Source organism: Lipophrys pholis (assembly GCF_963383615.2).
Source record: "Lipophrys pholis genome assembly, chromosome: 7".
Taxonomy (NCBI): domain Eukaryota; kingdom Metazoa; phylum Chordata; class Actinopteri; order Blenniiformes; family Blenniidae; genus Lipophrys; species Lipophrys pholis.
In genome coordinates this window covers 17,478,288-17,499,214 of record NC_137638.1, presented here as the reverse complement: position 1 = coordinate 17,499,214, position 20,927 = coordinate 17,478,288, and the positions used below count along the sequence as shown (strand labels likewise).

At 42.7% G+C, this 20,927-nt stretch overlaps 1 protein-coding gene across 4 annotated transcripts in view; it reads right to left on the bottom strand.

Moving 5' to 3' along the window:
• Nucleotides 1-20,927, bottom strand: part of smtnb (smoothelin b) — a 53,670-nt gene that overhangs the window by 26,092 nt on the left and 6,651 nt on the right. For 2 of the 4 annotated variants that reach the window (XM_080467532.1, XM_080467533.1), the window contains exons 2-6: nt 11,342-11,499; nt 9,528-9,606; nt 9,354-9,429; nt 8,189-8,268; nt 2,244-2,346 (exon numbers count right to left, since the gene is read on the bottom strand). In XM_080467532.1, the coding sequence (XP_080323658.1) occupies nt 2,244-2,346; nt 8,189-8,268; nt 9,354-9,429; nt 9,528-9,606; nt 11,342-11,499 (496 nt within the window). Of the gene's footprint in view, nt 1-2,243; nt 2,347-4,218; nt 4,321-5,539; nt 5,651-8,188; nt 8,269-9,353; nt 9,430-9,527; nt 9,607-11,341; nt 11,500-20,927 lie in introns of those variants that run through there. The other 2 variants (XM_080467534.1, XM_080467535.1) reach the window with 2 other exon arrangements.

Below are 20,927 nucleotides of genomic sequence, written 5' to 3'. Positions count from 1 at the left end.
ACGTTTCATCATTTGCAATGTCTTATTTATGGAGGTGATGACGATGCTTGGTTTTTACACCAAAATATTATTTTACCTTTTTAATACTCATGGTGATACAATAGAAAAAGCAGCGCTGCATGTTTGGAAACTTGATGTGTGTGAAGCCAGGCTACATGCAGTCTTTTGCCATCATGCCATTTATGTTTTGTTTTCTGAAAATAAATCTTCTAAATGCAGTGTTTTGATTTTCAGTGATGGAGGTGGAGCCCTGTAAAAGGTTGAGGGACATTGAAACAGACTGGCATCTCTGGGAATGTGAGCAAGCATAATGTTTACCATATTTAGACTATTGTTCAGCTGAGGCTGTGTGAACACTTTTCAGGGCTTTTTTTGGTCATAAATTAAAGTATTTGAGCGGTTCTGGGTGCTGATGCAATAGTATAATTGTTGTGACATTTCATTAAAACCCACAAGTTTAAAGTTAATCGTGGTGCCAGTGGGGGGAAACGCAGAGGATTACCAAAGTCAGCAGCATTCATCCTCTGGGGACAATTATTTGCACAAAGTTTCATGGCAACCCATCTTGTTGTTGTTGAAACATGTTGGTCTGGTCTCAAGTCATGGATCAACTAAACACATTATCCGATCAGATTTTCGAGAAGCTTGGTTAACAGCAGAACTGAAGCTATAAACTTGTTATGACCTTAACCGTATTGGCAAGTCTTCCCTTTATAAAGGGCTTTACCTTCCCACATGTGTATTTTTGTAGATAAGAGGTTGTTCACACGATTGCTCCAACTAAAAGCATTTGCTTTTCATTTGGTACAGACCACATTTTGCATCTGCAGGCCTTAATGAGTTAAATGACGGTAAACTAGCATCACAGATTTATCAAAGACTTGCTTAGCGTGCAAAGTGAAACTTGTAATAGCAGTCAATTTGATATTCAACAGTGAAACAAAATACCTTTGTGCTCACTGACACTCTAAATTTTGTGCTTTTATCAATACTTACTATTACTTTATACTTTTCACTGAGGGCGGCAGCTTATCATTAGTGTGCTGTGTTGAAAGAGCAAAAAGAAGCTGATCGTCCATATAGACCTCTTATTTTCTGCCACTTTCATTCTTTCACTGTTAAGACAACAACCTCAGTCAGGAACCAAACGCTCATCTGGGCTTCACTGTCCTGCCCCAACCACAGACCTCACAGTTGATTGGGTGACACTGTGAGAAACCGGTCATCCTTTTCCTCGGTGGTCTTTATTTTGGGAGGTGATCCCAGTTTCACCCAGGTCTAAATTGTAAGGCAGTGAAATTCAGAACAGTGGGGAGTTTTTCAGCCACGTCAAAAAAAGAGTCTCAGTTCTGTTCTAGTATCAGCTTTATTTAGCAGAGGTGTGGTTGTTGGGTTTCCCTCTGCTGCTTCCCATAACCCTACCACCACCAACCATCGGTCCATGTGAAGGACACTGGGAGCAAAGCCCGTGGCTGACCAGGCCACACAGAATGACCTTATTCTGACTGCCGGCCTCAGGACAACTTAAAAACGGACAAACACCACTTTTCGATTACTATTGGATGTCCTACATGAAGGAGACTTACTACATTGTGTGTGAAGTATTTAAGCTGGATAAAACCCCGTGTTTGAAGCATTTATTACTCATCGACAAAGTACTTGTTGTTTCACAAACTCCTCATTGTCAACTCTGTAACAGTTAAGGTAAAGTTTTATGGTGCCAAGTGAACAAGGCACATGTATTCCCTCCTGAAGGCCTACATTCATATGACTTTATTAATGGCTGCTCTAACACGGACGTTAATGAAATGACTTCACACTTAAGAAGTCCACGTCACTAAGCCTATAGCTCAGTGACTCCAAACGGTTAATAAAGTTAGATGAAAGAGCTCAAAGAACATGAACTAACATGACCTCCTCACCGCCACCTGAGGAGAATGGCTCCTTTGCAGGACTATTTTCACAGGCAGTGAAGAGAAGAAGGCATCGTGAGAGATGTGTGCAGGCACGGCGACATGTAACAGAGGTGAGCAATGTTAGTTTCGTGCAATTAGTTCCTACATAAATTTGACCTTCGCGTGGATGCTTACTATGTACACAAGCTTCTGTACTTAGGTAATCCCAGGGGTATGGCAGGTTTAAATCGGACATAAGCCTGAGGGAGTGGGTGCAATTATGAACACGCAAGATGAAAAACAGCTCTTTGAGCAACCGTTTTATTTTCAAAAGGGAGACTTTCTTACCTAATCTCTGCAGGTCTCTGCTTTGTTGTGTCTGCTGGCTGTGTAGGTCGTGGATCTTAGATCTGATTCGCTCCGGCTCACTATGGCTCTCCTGCGCTTTCTCCTGAGAGAAAAAAAAAGATAGGGGAAAAGAAATAATGTATTTAATCCAACGACAAATGCACAAAGCTTTTTTATTTCTCAGATGAAAAAGTGTGGAGGGCAAGCAGCCACAGCTATTTAAATACGGTATCACAAGAACATCTTCAATCATCTGAGTTGAGCTGGTGATCACAAAAGTCTTTTGTTGGAGGTCAAATGATCCAATCAGGGTGCCAAAAACACTTGGCCAGCTGGAAAAGTCATGATCGAGTTTATTTTCCATTTTGCATGTCAAAGGAAAAAGCTGTGAGGAGCTTTGAGTGGAGCGTCAGCATATCTCCAGATTAACCACACTAAAGAGGCATATATTTTGTAGTATTCTGGGCGCTAATCTACAACGACAGAAAAGAGATATAGAAGGAGGCACATCTCAGGGGAGAGGTAGCAGTATTTTGGCATATGGAGAGGAAACGGGAGAGGTGTATGGAGGGGAGGACGGAGAGGAAGAGAGGTTGATGCCGACAGTATTGTAGGGCCTCTGCTGCCTGACCTTGAGCCACTCCACAGGAGAATCAGCTGCACAAATACCAGCCCTCTGAGCATGTCCACACACTCTTCCTAAATCACTCTAAAGCATACTTTTGATCCTCAACACTCGGACGACGTGCATTATTAAAGGGAGAAAAACTCTTCCGCAGAGCTTCAATTGTTATGTGTCAGTCTGAAGCGAAGAATTGCATCACAGAACATAATCTTCTTCAAGGTGTTTTGCAAGAGACGTCTGGGTTTAAGAATAGTCCAACAAACTTTTGGGTGGATCCTGAGAAAACATTCAAGATTTGACCTTACATGCTGAAAATATAATACTTAGACCAGATTTACAGCCTACCATTACTTCAAAATGCTTCTGAAAACACATTCACCACCTCTGAAGCAAGGGGGGGAAAAAAAGCATACATTCACACAACCACACAATCGTACGCCACAACCAGTTTGCCGTGTGTAAACAATGTAATCCCAGACAAGAGACCAACGTAGTTGTCAGCTGCAGTGTGAAAATCTTATTGATGACAGTTGTGTGTTTTAAAAGGATTTAGATCAACGCACTGTGTGACCACGACAAACAGAGAGAGGCTCCAAGTCAACATGGTGACCGACCACAAAAGCAGCTCAAAGTAAAACACAGGTGGGAGGCCGAGGGGAGGAGGACTCCAAGGCTTTTCTTCTCTATTGACTGTGACCTTCCCCACCTTGAGCAGATTACAGGGCAGAGCGGCTCAATCAGAAGAGAAAACATAATCGGACACTGCTGCAGGAGACTGCAGTGTAAACAGGAAAGGTGAACCTGAAATGGCACGGCTTGGGATGGCAGGCACGACTAACTCTGTCACATCAGTTCCTTTTTTAAAAAAATCTGAGATTTGTTGCCCAAATGCCCAAAAGGGATAAATCTGCAGGAAAGAAATCAAAACTGTGAACTCAAAACAATGGAAATCTATATAACAGGTGCTCCAATGTCAGATTTCCAGCCTAAACTTTTTCCATATGAAGCTTATTAAAAAATGCACCAGAGGATTTGATGCATAAAACGTCTTTTCAGCATTTCAGAACATCAGCAACTGATTCTGATAAAGTCTGACACACTAAATAAACATGTTACAAAAATTGTGCTTTCCATTGTGGTAAGTGATTTAATAGTCCGATGAGTCTGGAGGGCACAAACAAACACAATCTCCTGCAACGACACAAAAGACTGAAGGCACAACAGAGTAATGTGTGATTATAGACACACAGGGGACTCTCCTTCTGTGCGGAGTCACTCAAAGAGTCACAGGGGGAGATAATTGCTTTTCTGAGTCATAAACACAATTAAAGAGAACAAGTCTTTCCTCACCCTCTCCTCCTGCTCCACGTCCTCCTCCTGCTCTGTTTCTGCCAGGAGTCAGATGGACAGCCATCATTTCAAAGCTCCCACTCAACCACAGGGAACATATTTCTCACAGTCAGAGAAAAAAGGAAATGAGACCAAGGCGTCGGACCTGCTGGCAGCTGCCAATCTGTCATTAGCGGCTTCCGTCTGGCCCTGAGAGTCGGGACCTGACGGAGTGGAACCAACACTGACACCATCCCACCCTAGCTCAGCAGCACACCCCAAAACCACTCATCCTATCCGGACTTAGGAGCCTGCTCGCGTCAGACTGCAATTGCAAAATCGCTAACTCAAAAACAACTGTCATCTCTTGTGACCACAGCAATGCGTTGGCCATATGGATTCCTCCGAGCCCACAACTCCACACTAAAACAACAACAATGAGGCACACACCTCCATCACCAACGCGTCCAGGCAACTGACATCGACTCTGGATCACCACACTCGGCTTTACTTGCTCCACTTTTCCATGAGAGTTAAATCCATCACAACACTGGTGAGGTCAGACTGTTCAAGGGTCTTCTACGCTTCAGTGTGGAGGAGAAAAGAAGAGACCTGGCGGCTCACTTTCCATTACTGCAGCCTGTGGAACCGCACACTCGGCTCACCTCCAATGACTGAAATACAGTAGCAATCATGCTGGTATCACACACGCTCAGTCTGGAGTGAGGAAACCCACAGCCTGGAGTCTCAATCTAGTTGGGTTTTTTCCATCTTTTCTTACTGCAAATCATCACGTGTCAATTTAAACTCACTTTCTGGTCACACTGTACATTTCTTCTTGCAGCTCACCCTCTCAGTTCATCTAAGTCGCATTATCACTTCGACAAATTTGAACTTCACCATCTTCTCGCAACATGTTGACGATGTGCTCAGTGAACAAACAAGATGCTGCTTGGCCAATACTAAAGCCTACCTTAGCTTTCTCAACATGCCAAGCATCGACCCTAAAACATAAAAAGAGTACATATACTTCATTTGCAAGAATGAAACATAGATATTCAAATTAGAAGCAATATATATATATATATAGTCTCCCAACAAAGTGACATAAAAGTAATTTTACAATAACTGTTAGGCAGACATTACACACAATAAGTAATATAACGCAGCAATAAAGTATCAATAAAATATTATATACACAAACCTGAAAAGTAAATACAGAGGCAACAGTGTCCCGTCAGACAGAAACCAGCACAGACAAGTCAGAAGAAGCCAATTAAATCACTTTTGAATTCAAAAAAGGTCAAGACACGAACTCGAGGAAAATCAAAGTGACATTTACCTTCTCTTCACAAGACTGACTGGCTGACTCTTTCCCTCCCTCCCTCTCTCTCTCTCTCTCTCTCTCTCTCTCTCTCTCTCAGTCAGGACGTCCGTTATACTGCTGCTCAGTTCCCTCAGCCACATCATACACACACACACACACACAAACATTTAAACCACCACAAACGCCACATGCGCGCGCACACACACACACTACACATAACCAACAAGAAGCCACTCCCTTGACTTCCCCTACCTCCCATTCTGTCTCCAGGGGGAAATGATACCTCCCCCCCCCCACACACACACACACACGTCAGGTTAATGGGTTGACTGGTTGACGCATTAACTTCTGACACACTGTGCTTTTGTTTTGACCTGTTTTCTATGGTTTATTACTTGAGATGAATAAGACAAATAAAACATTGTTTCAATATTTATTGAGATGATAGCTTCTCATTTTCATCCCGTCATTTCTTCTGTTACATACATATAATTATAGTTCAGACATTACAGTGAGAGTTTTCCCAACTGAGCAAAGGGAAACTTTTACCATCTTGCATACCAACCATAAACCTCATTAAAAACATTAACTTCTTAACAGGATTGGATTCTGGTAAGAAATTACACACCAACGGGAACATTAATCTTATTGAATTAAACACGCACATCCATTTCAACCCAAGTTCTTTAACTGGTGTCTGTTTCAAGCTTAGCTCCTTTTACACACGCACACAAGCATGCACACGCACACACTTGCGTGCTGTGTGTCAATGTGGCTTCTGTGCAGATTTATCTAAAACCGCCATCGTCCACAGAACAATTGCAAGCAGCTCAAAGAGATCCGCTGCTGTGATGTGAGTGGAAGGAGCCCCGCTGCTGCTGGCTGATGTTGTTCTTGGCCACGTCCCCACTCCAACACAGACCAGACTGCTGGGACACATCTGGTGAGCCGCCTGACAGTCCGTCTGCATCCTCCTTAGTCCTTACCACCACCGCTATCTATGACTCACACCAACACTGCTGCACTGTCCAGCTGTCCGATAGGAAGTGAGGTAAAGGCCTGACTGTGAAGCATCCTGTTACGCCAACATGGCATCATAGCTTCCTATCCAAGGTGAATACACGCACAAAGGAATGTACGCAAGCGGAGAACAGGCAGCCAGGAAGAATGGCGCCGATACTGGGGGTCTTTCACTTCTGCCCGTGCATTCTTTTAAGTGAAGCACCCAAACTGATAAGGAGACTGATTGTGTTTTCCTTTAAAGCAAAGACTTCAGAGATGCTTCCAACAGTCAAAGGCTTGAGTTATGAGAGAATTAATGTTATTAATTCAATAAAACCTTCATTCAAATGAAACAAATCAATCATCAAAAACAGTCGGTAAGACAGCATCTGGCCCCAGGTGACCACTGCCATACCCCATGTAATCGCGCCATTAGTCTTTACCACTCAGCCACTTAAGGGCAGGTCAGCTGGAAGACGGTCAGACAGGAGACTGAACACACATTTCTCCCGCTTTCCGGCTCACATTCACCGATTAAGAACTTTTCCTGCAGGTGGCGGGAAGGTGGCGCCCGGCGTGGGACATGAACCCACTACGGTACCTTGAGATTGCGAGTCTCAGGTTCTACCAACTGAGCAAGCCGGGGTCCACACAGACATCATCAAGTTCTAATACCATTAAAATATTGACATTTTCAAACAACATTTTAATCAGATGGTCTATGAAAGGTTGTAGTGGCGTGAAGTGAGGTTATAAAACTGTCCAGGTCAGAAAACGATTTACTGTGTTCAATCGATGACAGGATCAAACTCAATTCCTCCTCAGTGTTGACTTAACCAGGGGTCTGAAACATTTCAAATTGAAAAAGGTTTTTGTTGCCCCCCCCCCCACCTCCCATGAAATAATAAACACAAATAGCTTCGAAACATCGCAGCATTTGTGTTTCTTAGCGATTCATCAAAATTATAGTTTAGTTTATTTCGAACCAAGTCTACCAAGTGCTGCCCACTAAAAACCCTTTCATCACTGTTTGTACAAGTATAAAACAAATAAAATCAAAAAGTGGGCAATAAATATGTTCTTGTATTCATAGATGATTTACATTTTTTTCTACATCGAATTTGAATTATTTCAGTTGTAATGATATAACGATAAAGTCACCATACATAACAAAAGCATCCCCTGTGCGATGTAAAAAGCTCTACGTACTTTGTACATAGCTTACAAACCCATCACCACATTGAGGCTGAAGAGCTGCGGTTTGCAGATGCGTGGCCTAACCTGAATGAGGATGTGGAAAACAAAAGGCATTCTTCACTGCGTGGCAGCTGAGGCATGCGTTTTGTGTTTTTTGTGTGTGTGTTTGTGAGCATGGTGCAGCCGTGACCCAGTGTGTGACTCAGGTCACAATGCTTGTTGTTGTGCTGCATTCTTCTTTGCGGCGTGCAGAGAAACCTCAGGGGCCGCTGCTGCCATGCAAACAAACTCATCACCCACAAATTGGGAAATGCTTGGTTCATTCCGGTTCATTTTTCTGAGATAACGCACCCATTAGTTGTAAAAGATGTAATGTTCAGATCAAACGAGGATAATAGTGAGGCATTTAATTATTTTTTCTCCCACAGCCTACAGTAATTGCTCTTTTGACTCTGATGTACTCACCCCACCACCCATCTTCCTGTGGGGCTCAACAGCGTCAGACTCCAGACAGCGACCAGCAGCTTTACCTTTCTCCACCATCCCTGAAAACAAAGACCGCGGCCGACAGTAATCAGGAATGACGTATCAAATCTCACCATACCTCCCTGGTCATGTGTGAGTTTAGATAAGAGCAGAGACAGACGGGATGTGAGCTGAAGATTATCAGAGATGTGCTGAAGTAGTGGTTGCTCTTATTTTCTCTTTCAGTCTGGTGGCATCACAGAGTTTGGAAGTCACGCAGACCAGACAGCGCTAAGGAATGACAGGAATCCCTGATCTGATCCAGCACCAGAGTAAATATGATGCAGTATTGTCGCTACAGACGAGTACATATTTACAATCAGCTCATTGAATGTACAAACAAAATTTTTCCTTTTGAGTTTATATCATATTGACCAGGTAATTTGACTTTTTTGTTTAGCTTTAGGTATAGTGCCCCCATCAGGCTAAATGGTGTCAGTACATGAATCTAAAATACAATATCCTACTATATTTCATTAGGACTTTTAAACTATGCACATCTGGGGAGAGGTAAAGTGTCCAGATATACATGAATGATGCATGACTGACATTCTTATTAACAGTATTAATTTCACAGTTTCAAGAAATCTTTGCCTTAAAGGTTCATGTACTTAACACATTTAGTCTTCTGTTGTCAAAAACTTATTTTATTGATGGCAAAGTTGGAAAAAATTCCTAAAAATATTGTACCTAGGTAGAACTATTGTCATATAAGTTTGTCTTTTTGACATTGTAAATCTCCTTTTTGTATCTTCTCACTGCTCTGCTGTAGATGGTTGAAGACTATAAATAAGTGAGTCAAGAAATGCCCTTGTGATAGCATTTTATTGCTCGGACAGAAATTGTTCTCTAAATATATACAGTATAAAGAACTACCTCATGTTTATAACCTGACCTTTTAACCTTTAACTTGAATTCACTACCAGACTAACGACTTTAGAACGAATGAACATTTGTAAAAAGCATCATCCTAACTTGATTTGCGACAATGACACAAGTATCTTTTGTCCGATGTCTGCTGAACTGTGCTTCCTACCACGGTCTCAAATTAATCTTTATTGTCAGTCAAATGGTGGATGATGTTGACAATCACAACACAACTCACCCTGTTGTTCATCTCGGACTTCTCGGATGGCTGCTCGGATCATCTTCCTCTCCTCATATTCGCCGGCTGCACGGAGCTAAGAGCAAACACACACCAAAACTCAGTGGATTCACACCTCCAGAGCGAAGACACCATTGTTAGCTTAAGTGTTGAAGGTTGTGTTTCGATATTCACCATTTTTGTGAGCTCATCAATGTCCCGGATTGACTGCAGTTTTTTTGAAAGCACATCCAAGTTCTTGCTGGATTCAGACCTAAGAGAGACAGGAGACACAATATAAATCCATCTATATTGAAAAATCCTCCTATAAAGCCTGAGTTGTGCTGCTTCCAGTCTGAAGCCTCTCTCTATGTCAAAGGTAGAAGATGATTCATAAATACCACAGTTTTCCAAAAGGATACGCGAGTGTCGCGGAAGTGATACTGCGGCATGGCAGATTTAAGAGCAATGACACAAACGGCCTTATAAAAAGGGCTGTTCTCATCCTCCTTTTCTTCAGCCTCATATTTCTCCATGCCCCTGCTTGCTTTCATGCAGCGTTCTATTACTCATAGACTCCTTCACTTCTCTCGTTACGCTTGCTTTTCACCAGCCGCTGGAATTAAAGGATGTGTGGCACATCGGAGTGGAATATTTCACATTCCACCACAGCGAGGCACGGGATAATGCAACTTTCAGATGGGTTTTGAAGTGTGTGTGTGTGTGTGTGTGTGTGTGTGTGTGTGTGTGTGTGTGTGCACGCATTGGCAGGCATGAGCCACAGTAGGTACGCTTCCTTTAGCAGCTTCAGTGAAGAAACCTGCTTTGTTTATGTAACGCGAGAAGTGCAGTAAATGGAAATGATTAGCTCCGGCACTGTTCTGATTAGGATCCAGTGATAGAGGGGATGAACGGCACAGGAGGGGAGTTTTCCTGTTCCCATCAAAGAGTGTTAAGTCCTTCCTTTGCTCCACACCAGAGGCTGGGATCATGCCATTGCCTGGAACCTAAACTAACACCTATAAAACGGCTCAGGTCAACCTCCTCTGCAGAGCTCAGAGTCTCACACAGAGGAGAAACTACAGATGATTATCATTGTTTCTAAATAAACGTAACCATATAGAGTTAAGCTTATTGGTTGATATTTGGTATCATGCTGATTGGCGAGTGATTAAAAAAAAAAATGCTTCTCTTATCTTATCAGGACAAATAAGGTACAATAGTTCAATTTGGCAGAGGATGTACTGGAGAATTAGGGGGACCTTTCTTTGGAAACTTTGCATGTTCTCCTTGAACTTTAGTTTTTCTCTAAGTACTTCAACTTCCTCACACTTCTAAAAAAACGTGTGTTTAAGATGAATTAGTACCTCTAAATCGACCACAAGTGTGAGAATGTGTGTGATTGTCTGCCTCTCTGTGTTTGCCCCATGGCGGTGGTTTAAGAACTGAACCTATCAGAACTCAGAACGTAACACAAAGCTTTTTAAAATGGTAGCAACTATAATGCATGCAGCAACAAAAAAGATCTCTGATAACATCAAGTTTGTTTGTCCCTTTTCTCATTTGGTTTGCCAGCAAAAACATGTTTATTGATGGAGTCATAGAGGTGGTGTAGCATGACTGCTGAGTTATCAGTTTATCTGCATTCCTCAGCTGACTGACGGAGAAACCTCTGAGGTAAATAAAATAAATAAAAGGATATGAAAATAACTGCTGGGACTCTTTTGGTATTCTGAGCTGGCGAGACAACCCCCGACTGTAAAATTATTTATTATATAATGAGCGTGTAGAATGAATATAGAAAATTTACAGTGGTTGCAGTTTTCCGTCCCCTGTAATTTCCTTGACTTGACTGTTCCAGAATTTCTATGGAGGAGTGGAGGAATGCACCATCTGGGGTCCTGAAGGTTTTCTTAGCATCCCCAATCCACCTGGTCTGGGACACTTCGTCAATAAGACAAGTTCACGTGTGCCCGTGTGTGTGTGCATGTGCGTGCGAGTCCCCTCACCTGTGCTGGTTCTCCTTGTCCTCCTGCTGATTGAGGCGCGTGGGTCGAAACCTCTTGCTGGCCAGAGCGGCCTCCATATCCTCGATCTCTCTCCTCCTCAACTCCCTGATGGCAGAGCGGATGAGGCGTCTCTCGTCTAGATCCACGGTTCCATCCAACTGCACAAAAGTGAGACACGAACATGAAGCATGAAGACGAATCCTCCGACATAGCAGGATGCCTTGTCACTTGCCGCTCGTACATATAACATCCCACACCAAAAAGACACGGTCACGTTTGACAGGAAGTGGCCATGCGGTTACATAAGAACCTGCAGCTGAAGGGACACAGGCCTGTTCTCAATGTAAGTACAGGGCGGCGAACGAGCCCAACTGCAGGGTCAAAGCACTGTCAAGGCTGAGTTGTAGCATTCGCTTGTGTTCGCTGCCATCTCTTGCCCTCTGCTCCTTTTTGCAATTGAGGGTTAATTACAGAGTGTCAGCTGGTCGGCTCTAACAAATACAGCTGCAGTAATTTAAATTAATACAGTACACATTTTCTGAACCACACAGACATTTTAATTTTCCTAACAACTTTTACGTAGTCTCCAAAGATACATGAGATACGACAACAAGCATAGGAAAATGACTTGGTGCATGAGATAATGTAACAACAGAAAAATAGGACAGTAGTATTGTACATGTCATTTTTTCACCTTCAAATCTATGTAGTACAAATTAAGGAAATAAGAGTATGACATTTGGGGAATTTAAATTCTTATAACTGTATGTAATTTTCTTGATTAACTAAATATATATAAAAGATGATACAACAGAGCTGCAGGAGAACCAGACACATTTGTTAAATTCAAAGCAGCTACACATTTGTCATCCACAATGACATTTACAGGAAATGTCTGACCGTGTTGGCGGGCCAGAAGAACGATCTGATAACTTTTCTACTTCCATACATAGTTTAAAGAAGTTCTTTTCTTCAGCAGATTTTCCTTCTGTAATTTTGTTTTTCATTCACCTTTGCACAGCTGTTCATCTGAAGCTGACTGTTAATAAACTCAAGTACTGTTCAGAGTGGTGTGATGTGATGTCCAGACAGTTCTGGACTGTCACACATTCCTGGCTTACTTTTAAACAAGTGGCAGGGAGTTACAAGGTCAACAGGGCTGAAGCACAGCTTATAGATTGGTGATGACAAGTGATCTTGGTTGGCTAATGTGGAAAGACAGGACCACCTGAGGAAGAAACAGGCACAGCAGCAGCTGGTGCGCCGCTTTAAGACATAAGTGAGTTCAGCTCGTCAGCTCTACCCATCTCTCAGGTGTCATCTTGTCTCGCTGTGGTCCGTCCCGACTGAACAGCAGCCAGGATACAAGAGGCACCACAGGCTGAGACATTGAAGTGGCCCACTTAAAGCACTCCTGGAGCCATTTCATCATCCTGAGTGACTATTACCTGAAAGGTTTATTTGTTGTTTGGAGCAAAAAAAATGAGTAATTAAGGTGTGCGAGAGTGTATAAACGCACACCTGCAGACAGAAACACTGCCTCAACCAAGCTGGATGGTTTCATGTGAGCGACGGCCCAGAGCACGAGAGCTCTGTCATCTGGGAGATGGATCTGTCTTTTGTTCAACAGCGGGTGCCTGTCGACACATGCAGGGAGGAGCAGCTCCTCTCACAGGCTTTTCTTATAAACCTCACGCTTCAATGCACACTTTAAGGTTTCCTGCTGCACCATTAAGAAATCTGCACAGTGCAGACACAAAGGATTGTGTGCCAACTGCTGTTCACTGAAAGGCACCTGGATTTGGTTATTAAGCTAAGCCATGCACACTGATGGGCTGAAAAAAGGGCTGATGGGCCCTACTGCTTAGCCTCGAGGAGGAGGAGGAGGAGGAGGAGGAGGAGGAGGAGGGGGTCGTATCACAAGAGATGAAGAAAACTGGCGGTTTTGAGGTCTCACTGCGGTTTGACAAAATATGCAGCCCGAGCCAGCTTTATTTCAAAGGCCTCTTCTATTCTATATACTGTAATTTGTGGAAATTTAAAGTGCTCAGCAGACTAAAAAAACAAAAATGGGTAGAAGCAGGAGGAAGTGCTTTAGAAACAGAAGGAAGAAAGGATTTGATAAAAGAGAAGCACAGGAAGTCAGAGGAAAGTGTTTAACAGAGAGGCGAAGAGATAGGATGACAAAGGGAAAAACTGAGTTGGGTATGCCTAAAAATGGGCAGATGAGAATTGGGTGGGAAAGGGCCAGGCTTCGTACAGGTCATTCCTCACATTCCTGCTGACTCACAAGGAAAAAAAAAAAAAAAAAAAAGACGCTCGTGAAACCTAGAACTCAGGAACTGGGTTTGGGTCCCGTCCAAACCGTGAGACGATATGACGGCTGACAAGTTTCTGAATGTGAAGCACAAAAAACATGAGGGAATTGCCATTTGCTGCCGTCCTTTTCACATCCCCCCTACACACACAAACACACACAAACCAAACAGACTGTCCGTTACCACACTGTCAAGTTCACTGCTGAGTGAATGCCGTCACGTGACTGCACAGACGAGGACCCCGCTGCCAAGATTTATTCACCGATATTTATTCAATTTTGTGACGTCTGCTGAGGATTTAATGACAGACTGAGGTTCTGGCCTGTAAACAATAAATTGAACAAAGCAAAACAAGAAGAAGATCTTCAGAGAAAAACTAAGAAAACTCAAAGCATGTGAGGGGATGGCATGGTGTGATGATAAGAGGAGAAAAACACTTCACTTTGACTTGCCTTGGTCCGACATCGCAACTTCAAATAGCAAGAGTTGTTCACAAAATAGTTTTAAATGAGCCAATCAGTGAACAGACGGCCGCACGTCTAAATCTGTTTGGATTGGTTGCAACTGTTTTTTTTTTATGGTGAATACACCTGGCATGGCGCCAGTGTCTGTAAGCAACTTTTCTTGTAACTGAAAAGCGGAAAATTCAAAAAGAAAAAAGGTCAACCAATAACTTCCCTGTGCAGGAAAGTAGTGAGGAGGGCGTCACCCAAGCACAGAAAACACACCTTAAACTTGATCGCCTGCCAAACAAAACAGAGTAGCCGTTAAAGAACCAGAGACGGAAACGCTCGTGCAGGAGCAGAGTCCAGCGGACAAAACTAAAACGTGACAAAGAGTGAACTGTGAACTGTGTCAAGAAGAAAGGGGGGCAGGGGTGAAATCAATCTGGCTACGCGGTGACCGTCCCCTGGGGCATTTTTCCAACCTGACCACAGACCTGTGGGTAACCAACTGTCACTGTGGCTCCAAACAACAGCAGCAGCTCTGTGACCCAGAGAAAAACCGTTACACACAGACAGAGAGCTTTTAGTTTGTGCTGTGAACAGACGTGAGTCAGAAAACACACGGGACAAACAGGTCACAGTTAGAATATGTTTTACAGACGGGAATAAAATATAAAAAAAACAGGCCGTCACTGAGACGTTGCTGAGCTTTCGGCACCTTTAATGACGGTGAGGGGATATAGTCATGTTATAGTCTGCTTCGCTGTGTTCTCAGCGAGCTGCCGTCACACCTGCAGAGCCACCTGACTCAGCTTCTGACAGACAGTGTGAAGAGACAGGACAGCGGGGGCGGACATGACTGATGACATGACAAGAGAAAGGAAGCCTTTAGGATTTGAAATCTTTGCATCATAGCAAATCATCCCTGACATCATTTTTTTTGTCATCGTTACACGCTACTGGACAAAGTGATCACACACTGAGACTTGCTCAGGCTTGTGCTGCTGGTTCTTTTAAGTCCAAGTTCTTTCTACCAAGTGAAAACCTCAAACCTCCAAAGACATTCGACTTGGAGCAGCTCAATCAATCACGGCCAATTAGAGGGCGCTGGCGGTTTAGCAGTAATCCTCACCAGCTGGTGGCACACCTCCTGAGGACAGCAACACCCACTGAACTCCTCTGGCGCGCATGACTGAACGATTTAAGTCTGACTTCAGCTGTGGGAGGATCATTTAATTCATTGCATCAGACATAGATACAGTATCAGAAGTGGTTTAAACTGAAGTGGCTCTGAAAGCCAAAGCTCAGCTAAAAGCTCTCATTGGAACATCTACCTGTGGGAGGGGCACTGGGACAAGTTCAAACTGAGGTGGTGAAAAGAAACCGACCATTCAGCTAAATTACTGAAGATATAGAAAGCAAATAGGGTGCATGTTCAGATTTGTCTTCATTACACCACTTTGATTCGCTCCTCTGGTGGGGGCATGTACCCAGTACAGTGCATCGTATTTAACAGCTTTAAGCACTTTCAGCAACTATAGCTTTAATCAATGTCAGTAAACCACCAATTACACACTATCTCTGTATTAAAGTGGAGTTTTAAGGTCTCTTTAAGTTCAGGACCATTTTAGAGCAATTATTGATTCTTTTACATCAGTTTGTGCCTTCTCATTATCTAGACTGGCCTCAACCTGTATAGGAGGAACAGTTATATAAAGAAAAGAGCCTTTTGTGTATCTTTTGGTGGGTTCCATGCATGACGTACATAAATGGGAAATGGATTTCACTTATATAGTGCTTTTCCACTCCTTCTGCAGCCCCTAAAGCACTTCTACCTATAAATCACATCCATACACGCCAATGGAGGCGGCTGCAATGCAAGGCGTTCAGTCCATCCATTGGGAGGAATTTGGAATGCGGTGTGTCTACCACCTGAGCCACAGCCGACCAAAATGACAAAAAGACTAGAAAAAAAAAAAAAAAAAAAAACCCCAAGGAGAACAAAACAAGAGAGGTGAACATTAGCACAGAGCAAAGCTGCTTGTAGAGTTTGATTGGGAGAGCTTGAAAAAACATGGCCATCCATCCATCTTCCTCTTTCCCTATCTAAGGGTCATGGGGGGCTTATGTGTCCTCATTTGGCCTTGAACAAAAGGCAGAGTACCTTTTGAACAAACCAGTCCATCACAAGCCAAACACAGAAGTTCAGACTACCAATAGTAGTCCAATTTCTGATGAAGACATACCTTTGACATGCTTTGATGGCATGATTCTGTTTTAAGAACCTACTTTCCCTGAAAAGACAAAAGCAAAATACATCTGAACGATCCAATTACAGACACCACTGCACGTCTTTGGACTGTGGGGTACTTCGCCAAAACCTACACATGTCCAGGAGAAACACATGACCTTCACACAAAAGACCCAAAGCAGAGAATCACACTGGTGATATTCCCACTGTGAACAATAAAGGAAAACCACTGTTTTTTTTATTTTGTGTTGGATGTTTTTTTATAATTGGGTAAAAATTATATTGAATTTAAATGATCAATTATAAAAAGATATTTTCACCCAGAAACCCAAAGAATGGGTGGCATTTCACATTAATTTTTAAGGTTGTGTGCTTTTACCATATCTGCCACTGATAATGTCTAACAATAACATCTGTCTGTCTTTATGCTCGTGTACATTAGGTCAAATGCTTCATTAGTCAATGTGCTCATGGAGTTAAACTGCTCTTTAATCAAAAGTTGATTTATTATTGATTTCCTCATGCATTACAAGTGAAGTTTGGCCTAAATCATTGGATAAAAAAAAATGCAAATGTCAGATAAAAAAAAAAAAAGAGAAAAGATCATTATTCAAGTATTGATGATTAAACTTGGCACAGGTACATAAATACTACAAAGTGTCAACTGCCAGAGTCTTTATACCTGATTTGTTTCTCTTCGGTCATTTGCTGCTATTTGAACTTTGACCTTTGACCTGAACTTTGCAATGGTTTAAGGACATCTCCTCTCACTCTTCTACAGCCCAGCTCTGTCTGGGAGCTGAACGACCCTTCAAGCCAAGTCCTGACCTTTTCACCCTCTTCCACGTCCATGTGCTTGTCTCGTTTGCTGTTTTTGTACTTAGCACTTTCTACTCTGAGCTGTGACGCGTCGCGCCTGACACAAAGAAGTATATATACTTTCTGCAAGATGTGTGTGTGTGTGTGTGTGTCCACGTGCATGAGACGTGGGGGATACGGTGTTTTTGTGCATGAATTGAGGCCTAGCGTAATAATTTCCAGAGCAGGCTGAGGTTAGAGTGCAGCCAGGCAGCAGATCGGATCAGTGCTTTAAACGCACTTGTGTCAAGCCCACAAGTGAGTTTGCCTTATAAGGACAGAGGGGACACTCCTCGCCGCAGAGCTGAAATGGATTAGCAGCTGCCACCGAGGAAGTTGCCATTAAGACAAATACAAATAAACAACTGAGAATGCCTCGGAGGGTGAGAAAGCTCAAAAACATTTTTATAGCCCCCTAAAACTTTTTACTGCTTTTCTTTGAAGCCAACCTCCAATCTGAATCAGGTGGATTGCAGTAAATAGTATCCCAACTCAAGGAAACAATGTTTACACCCCCACTGAAAGATGGAAACATTATCGGGATACACGAGGGCCCTGCAAGGCATCTGTCTCCTTGTTTCTCAGAAGACGGAGTTTCAGTCACCTCTCGGCTGAAGATCGAACAAAGAATCCCATCGAGGTGAAAACTCATTGTGTTCCACCCGCGTACTGAGCTCCTATTGTCTGGGTCCAATAATAAGAGACGACATCCATGAAACATACAAGCAAAGGAGAAAGCTGACCGCACATGTGCCACCACGGCAGGTGCAGCTGCACGTGTAGAAAAAAAGCTTAACATTTACCAATAAGTGGACGGTAGGACTCGGGGCCCGGAGCAGACCTGGGAAAACATTGTCCCCCCTTTACACTTGAGGTAGCAGGCATAAAGAACGGACACATGCAGGAATGCATGTGGGTCAGAGGGGGGTATAAGCATCAACCACTTCCTACAGTGAAGGAACCAGGCGCTGAAGACAGATCTGAATTTGCGTTGTGTGATTCATGCTCACATCACAACATTAGTGCATTAGACGCCACATGCAGACGGATTAGTCCGCCTGATTATACACACATGGTTAATGATCCAATCTGAAGGGTAGATTTTCTATCTTTCCTGCATTCTTGCATACAATTCCTGCAAACACATTTCTAAGAATATATAATCCAACCAGTAACAATGTCTACTTAATTACTTTATTCAAGCTGGCCTCAAGTCTGCATAATCACAACGGTTTCCATCCATCGTTTAAAAGCTGCATTAAACCAACAAATGTCATATTTCCATCACTCTTTCCACGGCATTTTCCAGTTTGAGGTTTGACTTGTTCTTTTTAAAAAGGACCTCATCTTGGCATCGTCTTCTTCAGCAGTAATTTTGAATGGGGAATCGCAAACGTCAACGTTTTCTTGAGGTGTCTAGCCTTTAATATTCCTCAAACCACATTTTGATGATCTTCGGGTTTATTTTCCTCATTCATTTGACTCATTCTGCCCTCACTGCATTTCATTTGGAAGATTCATAGCATATTGTATTGAACCTGATGGCAAAATTTTATTTTTAAAAAAGCCATTGAGATTGTTAAAGTTTCTTGTATGCCACAGCTGCAGGGTAACATCTTTCTCTTGTGTTTCATTCAGTGGTTTGACCCCTTTCAGTTATCAGGCACCAAACAATTTGTCCTCCTGAGTGAGATTCTCTTTGGACCTGCCGGTCGGGTCACAGTCAGGTATCCAGGTCAGTCACACCCTGGTCAGGAAAATGTGTCACGCTTATGGAGAGCTTGTGTGATGACAGTAGCATACCAACCAAACAGGCAGGAAAAAGGCCCAGAACTACTGTAACAGATTATGGAACTTAAACTTAATTAACGTCAGTTATAAAAGGAAAAAAAATCTGAAATGTGTTCGATTTATGTCAGTTATACTTTTGTGGATACAAAATTGGTTCAACACAACCAGAAATGTCTTTTAGCACAAATGTTCCTTCCTCTAAACATGCCACCTACATTAGTCACACTCAAAGTAAACCACAGACACTTATGACAGCTGAGCAGTAACATAGAACATTGCCTCGAGCTTCAAACAGAAACTGGTGTAATCACTTTTTCCTCCTCACACCCATTGTTTTTGAAGTCTTGTGCATACTTTGTAGCGCCAACCAGCACACATTCAATTAACAGTCCTTGAGGCAAATTGTGAATCCCCTCGCAAATACACCACAGTGGTTGTACTTTTTCTACATACATTCTTTGTCAAAATGAGAATAGTTCAGTAACACTGCTATATTTCCTCTGAGGTCACGGACTGAGAATCTGATACAAAATGTCAGGAAACCGACAGGAAAGGGTATTTTATATAAGATAAGGAGCATAGTGGATCCTGCCCTTCAGCAGGACTTGTCCTCAAAGGTCATAGAAGGAGGCAGAACCTGATGAATCATCTCCAATTATTGGACATCACTGGTCAAACTGGAGCACAGCATGATCAAACCATTTAATGATGGAAAAGCCAGAAGGTGACAGGGGGAAAACAAGGGCTGGGGATGTGGAAGTTGGAGCTCTTTGGGACAGTGCAGAACACAAACTGTTTGAAATTAGAGCTCCACTAGAGCCAGTCACACTGGCTCCAAAAGTCCGCACAGTGAGAGTCACAAGGGACAAAGCCAAACACAATTTAACAGATCAGCTGTGTATATCTGAAGAATGCCACAACATTAACAGTAAGCTGCAAAGCAAAACATCAACATCCGCCTGAAGATTTCCTGGGGACTTCAGGATATGGTTTCTTCCTGAGGGAGGTGATACAGAAAAAGCTAAAACCACAGTGTTTCTGCTCTAAATAAACTCTTTGACCAAGCATTTAAATAGTACCATCCTTTCCCGTGTAGGCAAAATGTGTGTGTGTTTTGTTTTTTTTTTAAACTGGTTTAATTCAACATGTGGCTGAAAACCATAAACATTTCAGGCTCTGCAGACACCCGCTCACTGTTCCCTGCATGCTATTCTTTTCTGTAAACAGACACGCCCAAGAAGTCTAATATAAATCCAGAAAAAGATGAAAGTGGAAAAGACGCCCGCGGGAACTTACAACTGAAAGTCTGTGTTTGGGAAAAGGAAGTGGGCGCCCAATACTAGAAGTACCATGACACCAGTTGAGCTCTTCTACTCTCAGATGACACTTCTTCACTTTAGATTTAAGCGTCATCTTTCTATACGAAGTGACATTCACAAATAGATCTCCTTTTTCTTCGTTTTATTGAACCCAAAGTTCACTAAAACACTATATAAGAGATAGATGGGTGGAGCAATTAAATAGTGGCAAAAGACATATCTTCGTATTTCCTTGAGTGTAAAATTATTGAAAACCTGCAAGAAAGGTTAAGAGTTTAAAACCAAAAATACTCTTCAGCATTAAGAAGGCTTTCACTAGCTGTCCATCCGAGAGACGTCAAGGAGACGGAGGTCAAAAGCACACTTTAAATCCTTTATCCAGACCTGTCCCATTTGGCAGCGTGATGATCCAGACAGACGGGGATCAGTAGACCAAACGCTCTCTGCTGGATCAATTACCCCACTGAGGAAAAGACCGGAGCAAGAGTGATAGCAGTCCGTCTCAGGAATGATGTTTACAAAACCTTCTGGAATATAATGTATTCACTTTTTCACTTAATAATTCACAAAAGAAAGCTCCCAATGGCAAGCTGGAACACTCTC